Below are 22,575 nucleotides of genomic sequence, written 5' to 3'. Positions count from 1 at the left end.
GTCACGAGGGCGCGCCGGCGGCGATCAGTGACGTCACTACCGCGCCGGCGTCCTCTGTGGGCGGTGCGGTGCGGCGCTGTACGAGTGACGGGTGGTCATGGCGACTCGTCGGGCTCTGCACTTCGTGTTCAAAGTGGGAAACCGCTTCCAGACGGCGTGTTTCTATCGTGATGTCCTGGGAATGAAGGTGGAGACGGGGCGGAGAGGGGTTGGCGCGCGAGGGGGTCGCGGGAGGCTGAGCCCCACATGGCCGAGGGAGGGGAGAAAAGGGTGTGATGTGGATTTCAGCGGGAACCCGGGTGTCCGATCTTAGCCCCTAGACTTTCCATTAGCTCTGTGGTTCTCAACTTAAGGAAGCGTCGCGAGTCGCGGCTTGGGTTAGATGGACTTTGAAAGGGGGTCACACTTACTAGTCGCCGATTGTGTGCCCACACACGTCCTTTCATTTAAGTTTATTCACGAATGTTTATTCCTGGCCTTGCGAAGCTTCTAGTCTAGTGGGAAAGGCAGTAAATAAAAAGTTATATATAATACTCCTCCGGTGAACAGTGACTCTCTTCTGGTTTGGAGCCTTTCGGTTTAGATATCAGCATTAGTCAGAGTTCTGCTTCTCTTGTTGCTGGTTTGAATAATCTCTTGGATATTCAGTCTCTCTGGGTGAGTGCTCCAATTCTTCTCTCCATAGTCCAGATCTAAGTGTGAAGTGAGAACCCATCCTCGTCTCCAACACCTGGAAGTGGCCTCTCTCCAGCTCTGAGCAGCTGTGATTCTGCAGAGATCACCTGGGTGGCAAAAGCTGGTGGAAGCTATTGGGGAGCTTCCTGATAAGCAGGGACTTTAGATGTTGTCAACTGAAACAAAAATGCACAACCTAAAATTTTCGAGTTAAGTTCATTTTGGGGACCTTGCTGAGGACTATAGCCTGGAAGACAGCCTCTCAGATAGCTCTGAGGAACTGCCCTGAAGAGGCAAGGGCGGAGCTAGAATATATATGAGTTTTTTTCTGGGGGGGAAAAAAAAAACAAAACCACGTAGTTGAACATCAAAAGATTACTGCTAATCACAAAAACAGACATCTCAAGTTAATGCGTCTTTCTTTTTTTTTTAACTTGGGATTTTTAAAAATAAATTATTTATTTTTGGCTGCATTGGGTCTTCGTTGCTAAGCACGGGCTTTCTCTAGTTGCGGCGAGTGGGGGCTACTCTTCTTTGCGGTGCGCGGGCTTCTCATTGCGGTGGCTTCTCGTTGCGGAGCATGGTCTCTAGGCGCGCGGGCTTCAGTAGTTGTGGCTCGGGGGCTCTAGAGTGCAGGCTCAGTAGTTGTGGCGCATGGGCTAAGTTGCTCCACGGCATGTGGGATCTTCCCGGACCAGGAAGCGGTCCCCTGCATTGGCAGGGGGATTCTTAACGACTGCACCACCAGGGAAGTCCCAGAAGATGGGTTCTGGGTTCATTGAAATTATGCCTTAGATATGCATCTTAAATATCTAGGGCCAGCATCCAAAGCATGGAATGCTTCTTGTTTTTCTCCATCCTGAATTCCCTTCAAGGTGCACTGTTGGTGGGCCACTGCAGTAGCTGATGCTCTGGTCCCTGTAGAAATGGAGTTGCAGGCAACATTCTTTGTTTACAGTGTGCAAGAGTGCGATTTAATGTAGAGACACCGCAGGAGACATGGATTGCAAAGGGAGTTACCTGAATTCATCAGTCATTTAAAAAATATCACCCGTTTCATAGTTCTGTGTTGGGCTTTGGTGACAAAGATGAAAATAACCCTGGTATCTGTCCTCAATTAAAGCTCCTGGCTTGGAATGGGGGTGGGAATTGTACATTGCTGATGGTAATGGTACTTGAAATTTGATGATAGAAAACCACAGAGCTCTCTCTTAATGTGTTTCCTCATTGATAAAAAGGTGGTTGTAAAGATTAAACACATTATTATATGTGTAGTATTTGACACATGGTATGTATTATGTAAGTGTTAGCTACCATTATTATAAAAGTACAACAGGAGGAGAGCTTTAACTCTAACCTGGTCCTTAGGAAATAATTCATGGAGACCTTGTACTTGAGGTGACCTCTAAAGATAGGTAGGATATCCACAGACCTAGATTAGAGGGAGGAGTATACTAGAAAAACTGAACAGCCAATGCAAAGTTAAGATATGTTTGGGAAGCACCACTAGTTTTATGTGCCTTTAGTTTTTTGGGTTTTGTTGTTGTTGTTGGCTGCGCCACATGACTTATGGGATCTTAGTTCCCTGACCAGGGATCGAACCCCAGCCCTGGCAGTGAGAGCGCGGGGTCCTAACCACTGGACTGCCAGGGAAGTCCCTGATAGTATCTTGAATAATATGCTAAGGAATTTGGATTTGATGTCATAGAAAGTGGGGAGCTCTCTTACATTTTAGAACAGGGCCGTGGTGTGATCAGAGCTGTGCTTTAGGGACTTAATTTTATGGTGGTATTAAGGAAAGAGATCAGTAAGATGATTTCTGATAGTCTGTGAGAGATGTGATGGGAGCTTGAACTGGAGCAGTAGCTGTGGGGCTCAAAAAGGAAAACAGAAACTGACACATTGAGAGCCTACTGTGTAGTAGGTTCTGTGTCAAATGCTTTAATAAATTATCTATTTTCACAACATATTAGGAGACTCAGATCCTAATATGTCGCTCTCAGAGTTACACAGCTACTAAGTGAAGGCCACACTTTTTTCACTACACAGTACTGCTTCCCGATCTAAATATAATAGCTTTTACAACTTTGGTTGGTTGCCTGACCCTTGGTATCAAGCCGATCTTTCTTACCTCTACTACTTCCAGCCTGGGAAAGATATACAGCTCGTTATCTTTTGTTTGTTTTACACGGAAAGCTTACAAATAATAATGTCTGTGTTTTGACATTTTAGTTTGTGCTAAATATGCTGTGTGTACTACTAGGACAACTTTGCCGTTTATTCTCATTCCCTTACCAGATTCTTCGGCATGAGGAATTTGAGGAAGGCTGCAGAGCTGCCTGTAATGGGTATGACCCCTTGTTTCTTAAAATCTTCTTTAGTCTCTGAATACCCCTGAAGAACAGAAAGCAGTTTCTCAAAGCGAGTAGAAGGCAGCAGAATAAATTAAGGAGGCAATGAATTAGGGAGGCAGCTTCAGGGTCACAAATAAGTATATTCTGTGGATGAAGCAATGTCTTATGGAATATCTCTTAAGCTTAGTAACCATGGCAAGCTGAGAAATTCCAAGGCCCGATGGGAATTGCATGCTTGACGAGTAGGCAAAAAATAAGTTAAGGTCAGGTGGGATGACTGTCCCTATAGGATTCAGCTCCCTACTTTAAAGAAAAGGTAAACGAATCTTTCCCTCAAGTAGGTGCCAGACAAATGGTCTTTTGAGCCTTTGGTGATGGGGCCCATGAGCACTGTGCACAGCTGCTCTTAGCACCGGCTGAGGTCATCTCATCCTTATGGGTACTTGGAGGACCAGAAGGGACTGCCCACCTCTTTGTCCCAATAGTTCTTTGGGGGCAGCCTGAAGCAGATTTTGTCTGTGGTCACTGGGTTCATTTTTTTTCATTTTTCTAGGCCTTATGATGGAAAATGGAGTAAAACAATGGTGGGATTTGGACCTGAGGATGATCATTTTGTTGCAGAACTGACTTACAATTACGGCATTGGCAACTACAAGCTTGGCAATGACTTCATGGTAAATATCATTTTGTTCTAGCAGATTTTTGGCTGTACCTTTTAGAGAGGTCACTGATGCGGCTGTAGATAACTATGACTACTGATTGATGGCTTTGGGGTACAGTTTAGTGATTAGTTTTGTGATATTTTCTATTTAAAAAAGAACAAAACCAAGAAACCTGCTTGGGCCCCTGTCTCCAAGCTGGCTCAGGATGAAATGTGTTCTCCCACCATTTAGGAATCAAGCTCAAGACGTAGAGACAGGTTTGAAGGAGACAAGACTCCCCTGGGGGAATGACTGAATCTCGGGAGGTGGAAGGGCCAGAGTCAGTGGTTCGTCAGGTCCTCATCACCATCCAGAGAAATATTTTCTCTCTAGTGGACAGTTGTGATTGGGTTGAGCGATTGCAGTCAATCCTAGTCAGAGAAAAATCTGAGAAGGTTTTAAGGATAGAAAGAAGGTGTCATTGCATGCAGTGCATTCATTAATGCATTCAACAATTCAAGTTGTTGTGCACCTGTTATAGTAATAGTATCTGCCATTTGCTGAGCAGTTACTTTGTGCGAGAAGGAATGTCACTGGGCCCAAATACATAGCAAGAGAGGAGTAACTGATTCTTACCCAGAATCTACTGAGCAACTCTACCTCATGCTAGATGTTATTTGCTCATTTGATCTCGCTATTCCTGTTAACTCATGTTAAAATAATGGTACCTAGATGGAAGTTTGTAGGATCAGATATATGTAAAAGTGTTTTGTAAATGGAAAAGACTGCTCAGATATAACAGATTAATAAATTTCTCTTTCTCTTTCTCACTCTCCATGCCTCTCACTAATTTATTCATTTAACAGATATTTATTGTGACTTGCTCTATGCCATGTACCTTGTTAGGTCCTGGGGATACAATTTAGAGCATGTTCCCTGGCCTAAGGAGTTTCCTGTCTGATGGGGGAAACAGGTAAAGAGACAACAAGAATACCGTGTGATAAGTGCTAAGATAGGGATAAGAACAGGGGAATGTGGGAACACACAGGAGGAATTTCCAGCCTATTCTCAGATAAATGAGAGTTCAGGGAAGGCTTCCCAGAAGTGACGTCTGAGCAAGGTGAGGGGGGTCAGGGTGGGAGGGTGAGATGGCGGTCCTCAGCATGTGCACAGGCCTGGAGGTGAGAGCATGGCGCTCAGAGAACTGTGAGTAACTCACGCTGGCTGGAGTTTAGTGTGTGAAGAAGGGAGTGGGTAGAGTTGAGGCTGGAGGAGTGAGCAGGGGCCACATCATATCAGGACGTTCAGACTTTATTCTAAAAGCAGAGTGGAGCCGCTTTTAAGCAGGGGAACGACACAGTATTTGCAGTGTACAAGAATCCCTGGCTAGAGCAGTGAGGTTGGGTTGGCAGGGAGCAGGACTGGAAGTGAGGCAACCAGCACAAAGGTTATACAGCCACCTGCAGCTCCTTAACTAACAAACGTGGCAGTGGTGGGAGAGAGAGAGAGAGGATGGATTTGAGAGATGTCAGAGGTAGAGTTCATAGGATTTGGTGATTGAGTGTATATGAGGGTCTCTGTGTTTCTCCTTATCGTTCTTTTCTTTACTCTCCAAATTTAAATCAGGGAGAAAAAAAAGAGCAAAACCATCTTGGTGCCATAAACATTTAATGGGCTCAGATCAAATGTTGATCAGTGGGCCTGCAGGTACTAGAAGCCATGTAGGTGGAGAACAGCTTGGTGGCTCCACTGTGGGTCCTCCCAGGAGACTTCGGTAGTAAGAGAGCCCTGATGAAAGGTACCTTCTGTGCTGCTCCTCAGTTCATGGAACAAAAAGAAAAACAGGTTAAATAGAACTCCCATATATATAAAGAATCCCTATATAGTAAAAGAAAGAGGAAGTCTCTTAAACATTGAAAAAGATGTTCAACTTCCGAGCTGCCATTTGTCACCTATCAGATTGGCAAAAATCAAAAGGTGTGATAACGCACTGTGAGGAAGGGTGTGGGAAAACTGCCACACTCATGCATTACTAATAAGAGTGTGAAGTGGTGCAGCCTCAAGTTTGGCAGTATCAAAATAGTGCCTTTACCCTTTGACCTTGCAGTTTCACTTCTAGGAGTTTAGTTTACGTATATGTTAACAAATATGTGAAATGACCTATGTATTAAATTATTTATTATTGAGTGCCTGCTATGTGCCAGGCACTGTTCCACGAACTTCGGACAAGCGGTGAACAAAACAGACAGGAATCTGTGCCTGGTAGGGGAAGGGGCCCAGGGCCTGACAGACAACAAATAATAAATTTCAATGAATGAATGAATAAATAAATAAATAAAATAATATAATATAATGTAATATAATATATGTTATTGAATATTTTAAAGGTGATTATTGTAATGGGGGAAGAACAGAGCAGGGTAAGGGGGCTTGGGAGTGTGGGGCAAATGACCAGTTTTAATTTTAAGTGGGGCATTGAGAGCAGGTTTCCGTGAGGAGGTGACATCTGAGCAAAGACTCGAAGGAGATAAGGGAGTTAGCCGTGTGGATATCTCGGGGAAGAGCATTTCAGCTAGGAAACAGCCAGTGCAAAAGCCCTCAGACAGTGCCTGGCGTGTTTGAGAAAACATGAGGAGGCCAGCATGGCTGGAATAGAGCCAGGGGAGAGGGGGAGGAGAGGGGCTCAGAAATGACATGGGTCAGATTGTCTTGGCCCTTTCAGGCCATCGTAAGCCATCCCTGAGTGAAATAAAGAGCCATCAAGGGTTTTAAGCAGAGGAAAAGCAGCATGGGGTTGCCGTCTTGAGAATAGACTGTAGGGTGGGTTTCAGAAAGTTTACTCCAGCTGCAGAGTGGATGATGGATTGACAAGACTGGAGGCAGAGAGAGGCTGATCTGCAGTCCAGGCTAGAAACGAGGCCGAACACATCGGAAGGCATAGTGCGCATTCTTAGGCATTTTGATTAATTTAAATAAAGAATGCCTCAATAGTTGGTTTATGTTTTTTGGTTTAAAAAGCAAAATTAAAAACAGAACATTTTAAATAAGTAGCTGGCGAGCCAAGGGTAAGATCAAGATTTCTCTGACCAGATCTCGAAAGTGAGGAGAGATTATCTTTGGTATTAAATGAATCAACTTTCTCTGGCATTTGTGTTTCTGTCCTACAATTCACAAAGTTTGGAATCTTTGCGGGAGAAAAATGTCCAAAACCTACTTCAAAATTACTAGCAGAAAATTTTGAATGCCAATTAAATCTTAGGTGATTTGACGTAAAGGCAGTGGTGTTTTGCTTCATTATCTTCTATAAAAGATCTGTTGTGATTACGCACTTGGGTGATACTGTTGTTTGTCATAGGGTATCACGCTCGCTTCTAGCCAGGCTGTCAGCAACGCCAGGAAGCTGGAGTGGCCACTCAGTGAAGTGGCAGAAGGTGTTTTTGAAACCAAAGCCCCGGGAGGATATAAGTTCTATTTGCAGAACCGCAGTCCATCTCAGTCAGGTAATTATCCCCACACTGACAAAAGCCCTCTGTCTAAAGGCTTCTGATGGAAGGAGAGAGGGAGCTCGATTTCTGTCTCCTGTGGAGTCTTTCTATATTGACATGACACATCTTTCCCAAGCCAGTGTTGTTATTTGTCCTCTCAGAAATTATATTCTCATATCAGGATTTGAGTGCATCACTATAGGGGTTCTGGACTGGTTCTATCTATTCTACTGGTAATGTATCTGTGTAGGATACTTGCAGCTGCAGATATTAGGTACCCAACTGTAGCTTGAACGGTAAGAAAATGTTTTAGTTCACAGAGCAGGCATTCTCTGGGTAGGAAAGACTTCAGGGTTAGTTGACTCAGCAGCTCAGCAATGGCATCAAGAACGCAAATCTTCTCTCTCTGCATCCTCTTGTCCGCGAGGGTCTGCTTCTCCCCCTCAGGGTTGTAGGGTGGCTGCCAGTAGCAGTTGGGGCTACCTGCCTCCACATTCTCATCTGGTAAGAGAAAGAGAAACTGACTTCCTGTGGCTCTTTTTTAAGAGCACAGCAAAACTTTCCTAGAATCTTCCAGCAACTTCCTGGTCAGAATTGATTCACATGCCTGCTCCTGAACCAATCGCTGGCAGGCAAGAGAAATAGGATTATCCTTAGACCAGTTAGTCGTATCCTCCAGCTAAGGTCAGTTTCCCAGACTGCAGTGCTGGTTCTCGGTCAGTGTGGGTGAATGAAGTGAGGAGCCCACCACCCTGACCGCCACAGCGAGCGGGAGAGAAACTGCATGACGTTTCACGTGCGAGGCGTCCTCGTCATACATGTATTTAATTCCTGCAAATTCTGCTACCTGCTCTGCCGAGAGAAAAACAAAAGCAAGAAAAGGGGAAAAAAAATACTGGTGAACAGCAAGGGCACTTCTGCCTGCCATTCAGTCAGTGAACACAGGCCCCTAAGTGGACCTGAGGTGAAGACATTCTCTTTCCCCGCTGGTCTGCCTCAAGTCCCCGAGGCCCCTCATACTGAGCCTGACTGTTGTGTTTACTGCTACTTGCTTTTGTTTCTTTTTTTTTTTTTTTTTTTTAATATTTATTTATTTATTATTTATTTGGCTGAGTTGGGTCTTAGTTGCGGCACACAGGCTTCTCTCTAGTTGTGGCGCATGGGCTGTAGGGCGCGGCGGGCTCTGTAGTTGCCCCGCAGCAAGTGGGATCTTAGTTCCTTAACCAGGGATCGAACCCTCGTCCCCTGCATTGGAAGGCAGTAGGGAAGTCCCTACTGCTACTTGCTTTTCATCTGGAGCTCAGCAAAAGAAAGAGCGATGTTCCAGTGTGGGAGGTTAGGCTGGTACTGTGGGACTTATTGAGAGATGGTATTTCTGAACTTCACTGGTAATGTAAGGGATTTTTACGAATATTTTTATTGATAGGTGATAGGTGCTTTATATACTAACTTTGAAACTTAACTCCTGCCACTCATTCCATTATACATTTTTTCCCTAGTCTTAATAATGTTTCAGTACATAAAATAATGGAGGGCCTCACAATCATAAGATTTTTTTTTGCTTTGCTTTCTAGATTTGGTTTTTATATTCCAAAGATATCAATTTAGGGTATTGACATTAAAATTCAAATATTTTCTAATGACATCATCTTGATTACCTCCAAGTAACTTGAAAAGTTTTCCATAGAATCTTTTTTTTGGTCACTATTTTTTTTTTGAATTTTTGAATTTTATTTATTTTTTATACAGCAGGTTCTTTTTAGTTATCCATTTTATACATATTAGTGTATATATGTCAATCCCAATCTCCCAATTCATGACACCACCACCACCTCCCTCCACTTTCCCCCCTTGGAGTCCATACGTTTGTTCGCTACGTCTGTGTCTCAATTTCTGCCCTGCAAACCGGTACCATTTTTCTAGGTTCCACATATATGCGTTAATATGCGATATTTGTTTTTCTCTTTCTGACTTACTTCACTCTGTATGACAGTCTCTAGATTCATCATAAGATGTTTTTGTTCTTTGGAATGATAATACCTTTGGGGCATTAATTTCTGGTTGGTGATATAGTCAAATCTATCAGTCTAGCTGGTGTCCATACTTCTTTGAATGAATCACTCCTGTGTAGTTTCACCCACTATGACTGTTCCTTCCCCTACCTCCCTTCAGGGTCTGAATCAGCTGGAATTTGTTGATTTCTCAGTGAATGGGGAAAACAAAACAGTCTGCCAGGTAGAGGCACCTGTGAGAAACACCTTGCTTTAGCCATGGTATTGCTAGTCTAGCAAACGGGACTAAGGCAGTGAAAACTGAAGAAAAATGCATTGAATTTATCCTAGTCAGATACAGACTTGGAACAGCTCTTCAAAAAGTCACTTTACAAACTCCTTAAAGAAAAATTTTAGTATAATATCTAAAAAGACTATGCAAAAAGACTATTAAGATACTCGTCAAACAACTTATATCTCAGAAGCTGGAGTTTCTTCATATGCTTCAACTAAACAACATATTGCAACAGACTGGATACAGAAGCAGATGTAAGAATCCAGCTATCTTCTACTAATCCAGACCTTAAAGAGATTCACAAAAATGTAAAACGATGCTGTTCTTGTCATTGCTTGTTTTGGAAAACACAGTTATTTTTCACCAAAAAAATGTTGTAATATTCTTATTATTTTTAAATGAATTAATATGTAAATTTAAAAAAAGTCACTTTACAATATAAAAGTTTCCAATAATGTTAAGTGTTTTAATATAACTTTTATTCTTTTTACAAAAAAATAGATTTTTTTCCCCTAGACACACAGATATGCAAAAATAAGGAAGAAGAAAACAGATAACCACTGTTAACATTTTACTTATTTTATTTATTTGGTTGCACTGGGTCTTAGTTGCAGCATGCATGTGGGATCTAGTTCCCTGACCAGGGATCGAACCCGGGCCCCCTGCGTTGGGAGCGTAGAGTCTTATCCACTGCACCACCAGGGAAGTCCCTGTTAACATTTTAGAGTATATCTTTCCAATCTTTTATCAAAAGAAATAAATATATAATTAAATATATATGGGATTCCATTGTGTGACATTGTAGGAAGAGAAACAGTTGTCCGTTGTTAGATATTCATGTTGTCTCTGGTGTTTCATTGTTATGAGCAACACTGTGATGAATGTCTTTGTGACGAAAGGCCTTCATACATCCACAGTCACTTCTTTAATTGCTGAAAATGGGATTGCTCTTTCAAAAGCAGTGGATGGTTTTTAGATACATTCTGTCAAATTGTTGCTCAGAAATGTACTAATTTACACTCTGCCATTATTACATGATTGTGGCTTTTTCCCCCCTGTACTATAACAGTTAACACTGTGAACTTTTAAAATTATTTGCTAATTAGATAACAAAATGTTTTATTTGAATTCTAATTTCTTTGTGAGGTCAAATATGCTTTCATATGTTCATTGACTGTTCCAGTTCCTCCTTTTGTGGATTACTGCTTCGTGCCTTTTGCCTATTTTTCTAGGACGTGAATCTTTTTCCTATTGTGTTTAAAGGTGATTTAAATATTAAGGACTTTTTGTCATATATGTTGTTAAAACAATGTTTCCTACTTTGTAGTTTATTCTTTAATTTTGATAGTAATTCTTTTTTTGGTTGTCTAGGGGTTTTCCATTTCGTGTAGTTAACCTAGCACATTTTTTTCTTCATGGTTTTTCTATCTTTAGTGTCAGATTTAAAAAAAGATCTTTCTGGGTTTCCCTGGTGGCACAGTGGTTAAGAATCCGCCTGCCAATGCAGGGGATACGGGTTCGAGTCCTGGTCCGGGAAGATCCCACATGCTGCGGAGCAACTAAACCCGTGCACCACAGCTACTGAGCCTGCGCTCTAGAGCCCGCGAGCCACAGCTACTGAGCCTGTGCACCACAACTACTGAAGCCCTCACACCTAGAGCCCGTGCTCCACAACAGGAGAAGCCACTGCAGTGAGAAGCCCGTGCACCGCAACGAAGAGTAGCCCCCGCTCACCACAGCTAGAGAAAGCCCACGCGCAGCAACGAACACCCAACGCAGCCAAAATAAATTAATGATAATAAATAAAATATTTTAAAAAATCTTATTTATAAAAAAAAAATCTTTCTCCACCCCAAAATTGTTTAAATAAATAATCACCCATTTCTAGTATTTTCATGGTTTCAGTCTTTAATCATTTAACTCATTAGGAATATATTTTGCCATTTAGTTTAAAGGTGTAGTTTCTTCCCACCAAATAAGAAGCCAGTTATCTTTTTAAAAAAAAAAAAAATTATTTATTTATTTATTTGTTTTTGGCTGCGTTGGGTCTTCGTTGCTGCACGTGGGCTTTCTCTAGTTGCCGGGAGCGGGGGCTACTCTTTGTTGTGGTGCACGGGCTTCTCATTGCAGTGGCTTCTCTTGTTGGCGGAGCACAGGCTTTAGGCACGCAGGCTTCAGTAGTTGTGGCATGTAGGCTCAGTAGTTGTGGCTTGTGGGCTCTAGAGCCCAGGCTCAGTAGTTGTGGCGCACAGGCTTAGTTGCTCCACGGAAGCCAGTTATCTTAATGCCATTTATCTTTATTGAATAATCTGCCCTTTCACACTGACTTAAAATCCCTTTCTTATAAACTAAATTCTTTTAAATTTTATTTTTTTATTTTATTATTTTTAAATATTTATTTATTTATTTATTTATTTTTGGCTGTGTTGGGTCTTCGTTTCTGTGCGAGGGCTTTCTCTAGTTGTTGCAAGCGTGGGCCACTCTTCATCACGGTGCGCGGGCCTCTCACTATCGCGGCCTCTCTTGTTGCGGAGCACAGGCTCCAGACGCGCAGGCTCAGTAGTTGTGGCTCACGGGCCTAGTTGCTCCGCGGCATGTGGGATCTTCCCAGACCAGGGCTTGAACCCGTGTCCCCTGCATTGGCAGGCAGATTCTCAACCACTGCGCCACCAGGGAAACCCCTAAATTCTTATATATACTTGAGCCTGTTTGGGTCCTTCTATTCCATTCCTTTGCACTGCCCTGTTCATTCCTGCTGTTTCGTTACCCTACAGATCCTGTATTAAAAGTAACTCTAGCAGTGTCTGATCTTCAGAAGTCCTTGAACTACTGGTCTAGTCTACTGGGAATGAAAATTTATGAAAAAGATGAAAAGAAGCAGAGGGCTTTGCTGGGCTATGCTGATAACCAGGTGAGCAATCTTGGAGAGAAATGATCTGTTACTATGAGTTTGGCTTATAAATGAGGTTAACATGAAGGTTATTCTCATAGTTTCTTCATAGTAATTCAATATTTAGAACAGAAAGAAGAAAATTAAAATTGCCGGTGAGCTCACCACCCAGATATTACCTTTGTTTATATTTGGGGAATGTGTCCTTTCAGGAGTGGATTTGCTGAGTCAGAAGAGATGTAGGCAAGATTTAATGCTGTAATGATGATCTTTTTTTTTTTTTCTCTTAATAACTTAGCATTTGAGCATGATTTAGTCCTTTTACTTTGAGCCAGAAGGTCTACTCCTAGGAATTTATTTTACAAACGTACTTATCCTACACGTGCACAAAGAAGTATGTACAAGGTTATCTGCTGCGGCATTGTTTGTAATAGCAAAATGTAAGAAATAACCTAAATGCCCTGTGGATTCAAGCAGTAGTTCAACCATTTATGGTTCAGCCATAGAATGGATTAGTAAGCAGCCATCAAAACGAATGAGGCGAGTCTCTATGTGCTGAGATGGTAACATTAATTGGAGAAAAACAATGGACAGAATAATGCATAAATTATGCTACTATTTGTGTAAAAAAGAAAAAAGGGTATATGCCTATGGATGCCTGCTGACTAGTTGCCTCTGGGGTGAGAGTAAGAGGGAGACTTAGAATTTACTTTATTCCTTTAGCCCTGTTTGAATTTTTTTTTTTTACCACGTAACCTGTTCCGAAAAATAAACCCGCTTTCTCATGTCTTTTCAGTGTAAGCTGGAGCTACAGGGCATCCAAGGGGCAGTTGATCATGCAACAGCTTTTGGACGAATTGCCTTTTCTTGCCCCCAGAAAGAGGTAATGTTTGGTACCAGGTCTTTTGTTTAAACTCTATGACTAGCTAGTTCAAACAGCTAGGAAACTTGACCCTCCCTTCTCTAGGTTCATGTTGATTGTGGCTTTGGTATCAAGTTCAACAGTTGACTCAAGAGCAGCTGAGATAATAAAATCAAACAAGTGGCGCCAGAGTTTTCTGGTTGATCTGAGATTCCTCTGGGGCTTTCGAGGACCACAGCCCAAGAGTGGCGTGGGACCCCTTGCTCACTTTGCTTTTTTGTTTTCCTCAAGTTGTCAGACTTAGAAGATTTGATGAAAAGGCAGAACCAGAAGATTCTGACTCCCCTGGTGAGTCTGGACACTCCAGGGAAAGCAACAGTGCAAGTTATCATTTTGGCCGACCCTGTAAGTATTACCCACGAACAGGACAGGCTGCACAAGGGCTTTCTTCTGAGGTGTCTTTTTGCCAAATTTCTTTTCTCTCTTTTGGTGTAGGATGGACATGAAATTTGCTTTGTGGGGGATGAAGCATTTCGAGAACTCTCTAAGATGGATACAGAGGGAAGCAAATTATTGGATGACGTGAGTCTCATTTCTAAATTTATCTCACCTTCAGCTCAAGGGGGTGCTGTTAAGTGTGTATGAAGAAGGACCCAAGCATCAGGGGCCAGTTCTTACTTTCAGAACCGTGTCCTTTTGAGGTGACTTTTGAGCCAGAGACTTGTGTCAACTTCATTGCCACCTATGTGACTCTTATCTGGGTGCAGTATGTGTGCCTTCCCTCCACCTCGGGCTGCCTTGGAGAACCACTGCTGCTAAATACATCACTGTTCTGCTCGGTGACCGGAAGTGCCCCGACGCCACCCCCTCTCACTGCCTTAGCCCCTTGGTCATCTCTTCTCCATTCTACAGCATCGTTCTCTTCCTTCCTAGCAAATTGTTCTCATAAGCATACAAACTAACTCTAGTATCTTCTAAAAATCTTTTATTTACCCCATATCCCTTCTCCAGATTTCTTTTAAAAATCTCCCTACACGCCGTTTCTACTTCTTACCTCCCATTCACACTTGACTCTGTTCCGCATTGGCTCCTGTCATGCAGTGAGACGCATTGATGTCATCGGTGACCTCCTCTTGCCAAATCCAGTGACTATTTTTCTATCCTCGTCAAACACGATCTTTCAGCAGCATGCAGTGTCGTACCCCAGCTCCTAGCACGTACCTCGTATGTAGCTGGCCCTCAGTGAATACTCTGCTGCTGCTGCTGAAAGGAATGAATCAATGTGTCCTGGTTCTGTCACTTAGTATCTATGTGACTGACCTTAAGAAATTTACTTCAAGTCTCTAAACTGCAGTTTTTTATCCAAAAATTTGAGGAAATAAGATTATCCACCTCATAGGATTGTTGTGTTGTTTATAGAGCTTAGCAAACTGCTGACAAAATAACGGACGCTCAATTGTTGTTCATTAAAGCTGGAAATGTACAAAAAATATAGCGTTTACAAATTTTACCATAAAGGAAAATAGAATCTCAGGCAACCTCTTAGTTGACAAATTGGCTAGATTGTTCTTCTTGCTCTTTCATATCGCTGACCAACTTCCTCCTCTTTTTTTTTAAAAAAAAAATTTATTTATGTATTTACTTATTTATTTGGTTGTGCCGGGCCTTAGTTGCAGCAGGCGGTATCCTTAGTTGTGGTTCGCAGGCTCCTTAGTTGTGGCATGAGTGTGGGATCTAGTTCCCTGACCAGGAATCGAACCCAGGCCCCCTGCATTGGGAGCGCGGAGTCTTATCCACTGCGTCACCAGGGACGTCCCCAACTTCCTCCTCTTTTGAGCTCTCTTCTCCCTTGATGCTGGGGATCCTGCCATCTTCCTTTCTCTCTGACAGCTTCCTCTCAGCCACAGGCACCTTTTTCTGTGACTGATCCTGAATGATTTTGCCTACGGTCCCACTTTAGCTGTCTTTTACTCTCTCATTATACATTCTTTCTCTTCTCTGAGTAGAAGTTACCTGTTACTCTGGTCATCTCTACGCAGAGCTTCAGCCATCATCCATTCTCAACTTCCTAACTTCTAGTTCCCACTCCCCACTAAGCTCTAAACGAGCATTTTTCATTGTTGTTCCTGAGGTAAAATATACACAGAATTTAAGTGTACAGAAATTTTAGTGTCCACTTTGATGAGTTTTGACAGTTACATGTACTCGTATAACCACTACTCAAAATATAGAGTATTTTCATTGTTATAGAAAGTTCTGTTGTGCCCATTTCTAGTTCCCAACCCCTCCTCCCAGCAGCAACTACTGTTCTGAATTCTGTCGTATGAATTTTGTCTGTCCTTGGACTTCATATGAATGGAATGGCTTCTTTCAGTCAACGTAACCTTTTTGAGATTCCTCAGTGTAATTGTACATGCCAGAATTCTTTTTTCTTTGCTGAGTGGTATTCAATTTTATGAATATAACAATTTGCTTATCCATTCTTCCAATGGTGGACATTGGAGTTTTTTCCAGATTTTTATCTATTATAAGGAAGACTGCTCTGAACATTCTCATGTAACTCTTCTTGTGGATGTATGTTTCATTTCTCTTGGGTAAATACCTGGGAGGGGAATTGCTTTTACTTTCTAAGAAACTGCGGAACAGTTGTCCAAAGTGATTGAACTGTTTTACACTATTGCCCATGTATGTATAGAAGAGTTCCAGCTGCTCTGCGTCCTCACCAACATTTGTGTGTTGTCTTCTGTCCGTTTCTTTCCATAACAGATTTTATTTTTAATATTTCATGATTAAAAATTCCATATATACACAAAAGAGTACAAAATCCCTATGTGACTGTCACCACTCAACTCTGCCATAATTTTTCATCATTCCTTTCCACCCCACTTTTTTTTTTGGCAGTGGGGATATTTGTTGGAGAATTTTAAGGCAAATTTCAGACACCATGTCATTTCAACCCTAAATACTTAAGAATTTTACACATTTTAAGATGATTTAAAAAGTAAAAATTACAACAGTGTAAAGCAACTATACTCCAATAAAAATAAATTTTAAAAAAAAGCAAAAATTAAGGAATTTTCGTATATACAATATTGACATAATCACACTTAAAAAATCAACAATATATCCTTTTTTTTTTTTTTTTTTACAGCTAACACAACATTATATTGCCTCCTTATATCAACCTCTTATTTATTTATTTATTTATTTATTTGGCTGCGTTGGGTCTTCATTGCGGTGCATGGGCTTCTCATCACAGTGGCTTCTCTTGTTGCGGAGCATGGACTCTAAGCGCGCGGGCTCAGTAGTTGTGGCTCGTGGGCTCTGCGCAGGTTTCTTATTGCCGTGGCTTCTCTTGCTGCGGAGCACGGGCTCTAGGCACATGGGCTCAGTAGTTGTGGCTCACAGGCTCTAGAGTGCAGGCTCAGTAGTTGTGGTGCACGGGCTTAATTGCTCCACGGCATGTGGGATCTTCCCGGACCAGGGATCCAACCCGTGTCCCCTGCATTGGCGGGTGGATTCTTTTTTTTTTTTTTTTTTAACATCTTTATTGGAGTATTATTGCTTTACAATGGTGTGTTAGTTTCTGCTGTATAACAAAGTGAATCAGATATACATGTACATATATCCCCATATCTCCTCCCTCTTGCGTCTCCCTCCCACCCCTCTAGGTGGACACAAAGCACCAAACTGATCTTCCTGTGCTACGTGGCTGCTTCCCACTAGCTATCTGTTTTACATTTGGTAGTGTATATATCCCATGCCACTCTCTCACTTTGTCCCAGCTTACCCTTCCCCCTCCCTGTGTCCTCAAGTCCATTCTCTATGTCTGCATCTTTATTCCTGTCCTGCCCCTAGGTTCTTCAGAACCTTTTTTTTTTTTTTAGAATCCACATATATGTGTTAGCATACAGTATTTGTTTTTCTCTTTCTGACTTACTTCACTCTGTATGACAGTCTCTAGGTCCATCAACCTCACTACAAATAACTCAATTTCGTTTCTTTTTATGGCTGAGTAATATTCCATTGTATATATGTGCCACATCTTCTTTATCCATTCATCTGTCGATGGACACTTAGGTTGCTTCTATGTCCTGGCTATTGTAAATAGAGCTGCAATGAACATTGTGGTACATGACTCTTTTTGAATTATGGTTTTCTCAGGGTATATGCCCAGTAGTGGGATTACTGGGTCATATGGTAGTTCTATTTTTAGTTTAAGGAACCTCCATACTGTTCTCCATAGTGGCTGTATCAATTTACATTCCCACCAACAGTGCAAGAGGGTTCCCTTTTCTCCACACCCTCTCCAGCATTTATTGTTTGTAGATTTTTTTGATGATGGCCATTCTGACTGGTATGAGGTGATACCTCATTGTAGTTTTGATTTGCATTTCTCTAATGATTAGTGATGTTGAGCATCCTTTCATGTGTTTGTTGGCAATCTGTATATCTTCTTTGGAGAAATGTCTATTTATGTCTTCTGCCCATTTTTGGATTGGATTGTTTGTTTTTTTGATATTAAGCTGCATGAGCTGCTTGTATATTTTAGAGATTAATCCTTTGTCCATTGGTTCGTTTGCAAATATTTTCTCCCATTCTGAGGGTTGTCTTTTCATCTTGTTTATGGTTTCCTTTGCCTTGCAAAAGCTTTTAAGTTTCATTAGGTCCCATTTGTTTATTTTTGTTTTTATTTCCATTTCTCTAGGAGGTGGGTCAAAAAGGATCTTGCTGTGATTTATGTCATAGAGTGTTTTGCCTATGTTTTCCTCTAAGAGTTTTATAGTGTCTGGCCTTACGTTTAGGTCTTTAATCCATTTTGAGTTTATTTTTGTGTATGGTGTTAGGGAGTGTTCTAATTTCATTCTTTTACATGTAGCTGTCCGGTTTTCCCAGCACCACTTATTGAAGAGGTTGTCTTTTCTCCATTGTATATTCTTGCCTCCTTTATCAAAGATAAGGTGACCATATGTGCATGGGTTTATCTCTGGGCTTTCTATCCTATTCCATTGATCTATAGTTCTGTTTTTGTGCGAGTACCATACTGTCTTGATTACTGTAGCTTTGTAGTATAGTCTGAAGTCAGGGAGCCTGATTCCTCCAGCTCTGTTTTTCTTTCTCAAGATTGCTTTGGCTATTCATGGTCTTTTGTGTTTCCATACAAATTGTGAAATTTTTTGTTCTAGCTCTGTGAAAAATGCCAGTGGTAGTTTGATAGGGATTGCATTGAATCTGTAGATTGCTTTGGGTAGTAGAGTCTATTTTCACAATGTTGATTCTTCCAGTCCAAGAACATGATATGTCTCCATCTGTTTGTATCATCTTTAATTTCTTTCATCAGTGTCTTATAGTTTTCTGCATACAGGTCTTTTGTCTCCTTAGGTAGGTCTGTTCCTAGGTATTTTACTCTTTTTGTTAGTAGGCGGATTCTTAACCACTGCACCACCAGGGAACCCCCAACAGTATATCCTTAATGCCACCTAAAATCCAGTTCTTATTAAAATTTCCCTGACCACCTAAAAATGGTTTTATACAGTTGGTTTGCCCTGTGTATTTTTTTTGTTTGTTTCTTTACTGCCCTATGTATTTTTTATTTAGCTTTAATCTAATTGGACTATATCAATCCAGAATAATTTATCTGATCCATTGAGTTTCATGACAAACTAATTGGAAGACACACCACTGATCTATTTCACATTTTAGCCATTCTCTAACCTCTAAATATAAATTTATTTTCACTCTCTGTGTCTTTGCTCACATTATTTTTTTCTCCTAGAATGTCCCTTCTCTCATTTGAATATTTGCTTATTTTTCAAGGCCCATTTAAATTCCTGTTTTAAAATTTTTTGACTGTTTTTCTCTTTCTTGTTGTTGTGTTGGAGTTCTGGATATGAGTCATTTGTTAGATAATCTGCAAATGCAAGTACTTTCCCCATTCAATGGCTTGACTATTTATTTTCTTAATACAGGCCTTTGAAGAGCAGACATTTCTCTAAGTCCAATTTATCAACTTTTTTTTATGCTTAATGCTTTTTTTGTCAGATTAGTGTTATAGCCAAAGAAACTTTTTACCTGGATAGACCATGGACATTTCAACTCCACATGCCTATAACTTAATTTATCTTACTTCAAATCCATTCTTCATTAATATAATAGAAAGATAAAAATTACTATTTATTAAGCATCTCCTATATTGACATGTTCTTAAGTGCCTTATGTATATTCTGCAACTCTTACCATAATCTACAAGGTGGATAGCATTCCCTTTTCAGATGAAGAAACTGAGGCTCAAAAGAGTAAGTCACCCAATATTATACATTCAGTAAGTGGCAGGCACGGGCTCAAACAGAGGTCTTTCAGGTTTCAAAGCCAGTTCTTCTGTCCTCTTCTATACTCTGCTCCCGCTCCTGAATAGCACTGTATATCTGTTATCACAATTGTTTAAGCTAGAATCCTCAGAGCCAGTTTTTCTTTTAACATTTAATATGCTTTTTATTTTAGAATAGTTTTAGATTTACAAACAGAGCCATTTTTGAATACTGTTTCTCCTCACACCTACATTCTATTAGCAATTAGTCACCAGGAACTGTGAGTTCTACCTCTGAAATCCTTTGTCTATCTACTTCCCTTTTGAAAAGGCTCTCATTTTCACCTGCAAAAGCCTCCTCCCACCCTCCAGTCAATCCCTGATGCCAGCACTAGCTCTCTAAAGCATCAATCCAGTAATTTAAAAAATGGTTTAGGGGCTTCCCTGGTGGCTCAGTGGTTAAGAATCCGCCTGCCAATGCAGGGGACACGGGTTCGAGCCCTGGGTCCGGGAAGATCCCACATGCCACAGAGCAACTAAGCCCATGCACTACAACTACTGAGCCTGCACCCTAGAGCCCACAAGCCACAACTACTGAGCCTGCACGCCACAACTACTGAAGCCTGCGTGCCTAGAGCCCGTGCTCCTCAACAAGAGAAGCCACCGCAATGAGAAGCCCGCGCACCGCAACGAAGAGTAGCCCCTGCTCGCCACAACTAGAGAAAGCCCGTGCGCAGCAACGAAGACCCAATGCAGCCTAAATAAATAAATAAATAAATAAATAAAATTTTTTAAAAAGAGACTTCAGTTTTAAGCTGGGCTCTCCCGCCCACAAGCCCCTTTCTATGACCTCAACCTCATGGAATGATAGGATAAAAGGACTCTGGTGGAACCAAAACATATTGTTATTAACAAGCCTTCTTTTTTAATTAAGAGGTTCCAAACCAAACAGTACCAGCATCAGCGGAATGGTGTGGGAGGAGGCGTGGAAAAAGGAAATCATTCCAGGCTCATTGCTAAGATGTCAAAATAGCTTTTCACATTTGGTCTCATCATTAGACTGAGTCTCCTGAGCACTAAAGATTCTTGAGAACCCACCCAGACTCTCAGAGTGACCGCACTTTCTGTTCCGAAGAGCCCACAGCCAGGTGTGCTTGGCCTGCTCTCCAGCCAGCGTCAGCCGCACTTTCCGGCTGCAGGCTCTGCCCTTTACTCTGCAAAATGAGAACTAAGAAGCGATTGCTTGATACCCATCAGCATCCTCTGTCAAAGTAAACACAAGACTCTATACTGAATGAACATTTTTTCTTCTTTTTTTAGTTAATTAATTTATTTATTTTTGGCTGCGTTGGGTCTTCGTTGCTGCGCGCGGGCTTTCTCTAGTTGCGGCGAGCGGGGGCTGCTCTTCGTTGCGGTGCGTGGGCTTCTCATTGCAGTGGCTTCTCGTTGCAGAGCACTGACTCTGGGCACGCAGGCTTCAGTAGTTATGGCACGTAGGCTCTAGAGGGCAGGCTCAGTAGTTGTGGCGCACGGGCTTAGTTGCTCCGCGGCATGTGGGATCTTCCCGGGCCAGGGCTCGAACCCATGTTCCCTGTGTTAGCAGGTGGATTCTTAACCACTGTGCCACCAGAGAAGTCCCTGAACATCTTTTAATTGTTAATTTCTTGATTGTGGGCAGTGCAGTGAGGTACGAAGTAGACTATATGTTTTATTTTATGGACTGAGAATAAATAAATATTCCAATTTCTGTTTCTATAGGCAATGGCAGAAGATAAAAGTGATGAATGGTTTGCTGCACAAAATAAACCAAAGGCTTCAGGTTAACCGAAGACATCATGTGGAACAAGCATTAGTGATTCCTGTCGAACACCTGTGAGGCCTGATGTGTGCATTATGTGACAAATGTTCTCACAACTTGGTGGTTTCCTGTATAGGCAGAGAGGCTGGGTGGTGAAGATTTGTGTATTTTAATCTTTGAGAGCTCTGATATATTTTAGAGAGAAAATCCTTTCATTATTAGTCCATTTAGAGGAGAACTCTTGCTGTCATCTATGCCATCCCTGGAAGGGTACATTTTGTGTGTAACTGTATTAGATTAGTAATACATTCTTCTGAAGCCTGGGACAGCTGTATTGAACAGGACCTTTGGTTGGGGATGGAGGGAATTTTCTTAAGTATGTAGATTTAAAGAGAACAAATAAACCCAAATCAATTGCTTACAGCAGGAGTACTTCCAGTACCTGGTGACAGTATGCTGTTCTAATGTCTTACTCTGGCAGGCCTTGACCAATGAAAACTTTTAAAGAAATTTTGTGCCTTGAACCAAAAGACTTGGTTAACGTTCCCACATTCTTTGCTTTAAATTTTTGAGTAGCCAGAGAAAACAGACAAAAGGATCTAATGTGTTATGTTGCTACACACCTGGCTCTGTGCTAGTTTCTCTCTCTCTCTCTCTCTCTCTCTATATATATTTTTTCTTTTTTCTTTTAATCCTCGTAAGAAGAGACCATGTTAGATTTTTAGTGATGGATTAGATGATTTCTTCAGCATGAAAATCTTTTTTTTAATATTTTCTTGTTTTCTATTTAATTCTGCAGAACAAATCAATTTTAATCACTGGAAATAGAATTAAGTTGGGCATAGTTATTATGAAATGTTTTTTGAAATTATGCTTCTGAAATCAAGCTGTTAAAACCAACCTGTAAAACTCATTATTTAAAGTGGTGGCCAGGTTCAAACTATAGGGAAGAAACTGATGAAATTGGAAAGGATTGACTCAGAAGATACCAGTTCCTGTACAATATACATGAAATTACTTGTAAATCATAGCCTCTGCTGTTCTCCCTTGCTGGCAGGGTAGGGTATGGAAATTTCACAGTGAGTTTCAGCTCACCTTCTGATAGGGCTATCTTACCTTCACTGAGAGGAAAAAATTCTTTCCCAGCTCCACAGCACTTTTCATTCCACTTAAATTATCTTAGGGAAGCAATTGTGAGTTTCAAAGCAAATCAAGCTGTGTTCCTCCTGTAGACAGTTGGTTCACTTTTTTTTTTCTATGCATGGGGAGATTATTAT

At 41.4% G+C, this 22,575-nt stretch overlaps 1 protein-coding gene across 1 annotated transcript; it reads left to right on the top strand.

The window, feature by feature from the left end:
• Positions 1-65: 65 nt before the first annotated feature.
• GLOD4 (glyoxalase domain containing 4) lies at positions 66-22,065 on the top strand. Its single transcript, XM_061176703.1, has 9 exons — positions 66-187; positions 2,974-3,023; positions 3,583-3,703; positions 7,026-7,170; positions 12,216-12,352; positions 13,128-13,214; positions 13,485-13,598; positions 13,689-13,775; positions 21,259-22,065. The coding sequence occupies exons 1-9, from the start codon at positions 98-100 to the stop codon at positions 21,322-21,324; spliced, it is 897 nt and encodes a 298-aa protein (XP_061032686.1). The 5' UTR covers positions 66-97; the 3' UTR covers positions 21,325-22,065.
• Positions 22,066-22,575: the final 510 nt, after the last annotated feature.

This window comes from Eubalaena glacialis, chromosome 19 (genome assembly GCF_028564815.1).
Source record: "Eubalaena glacialis isolate mEubGla1 chromosome 19, mEubGla1.1.hap2.+ XY, whole genome shotgun sequence".
NCBI lineage: Eukaryota > Metazoa > Chordata > Mammalia > Artiodactyla > Balaenidae > Eubalaena > Eubalaena glacialis.
Note: the sequence above shows the minus strand (reverse complement) of the source record. Positions and strands in the feature narration are given on the sequence as shown.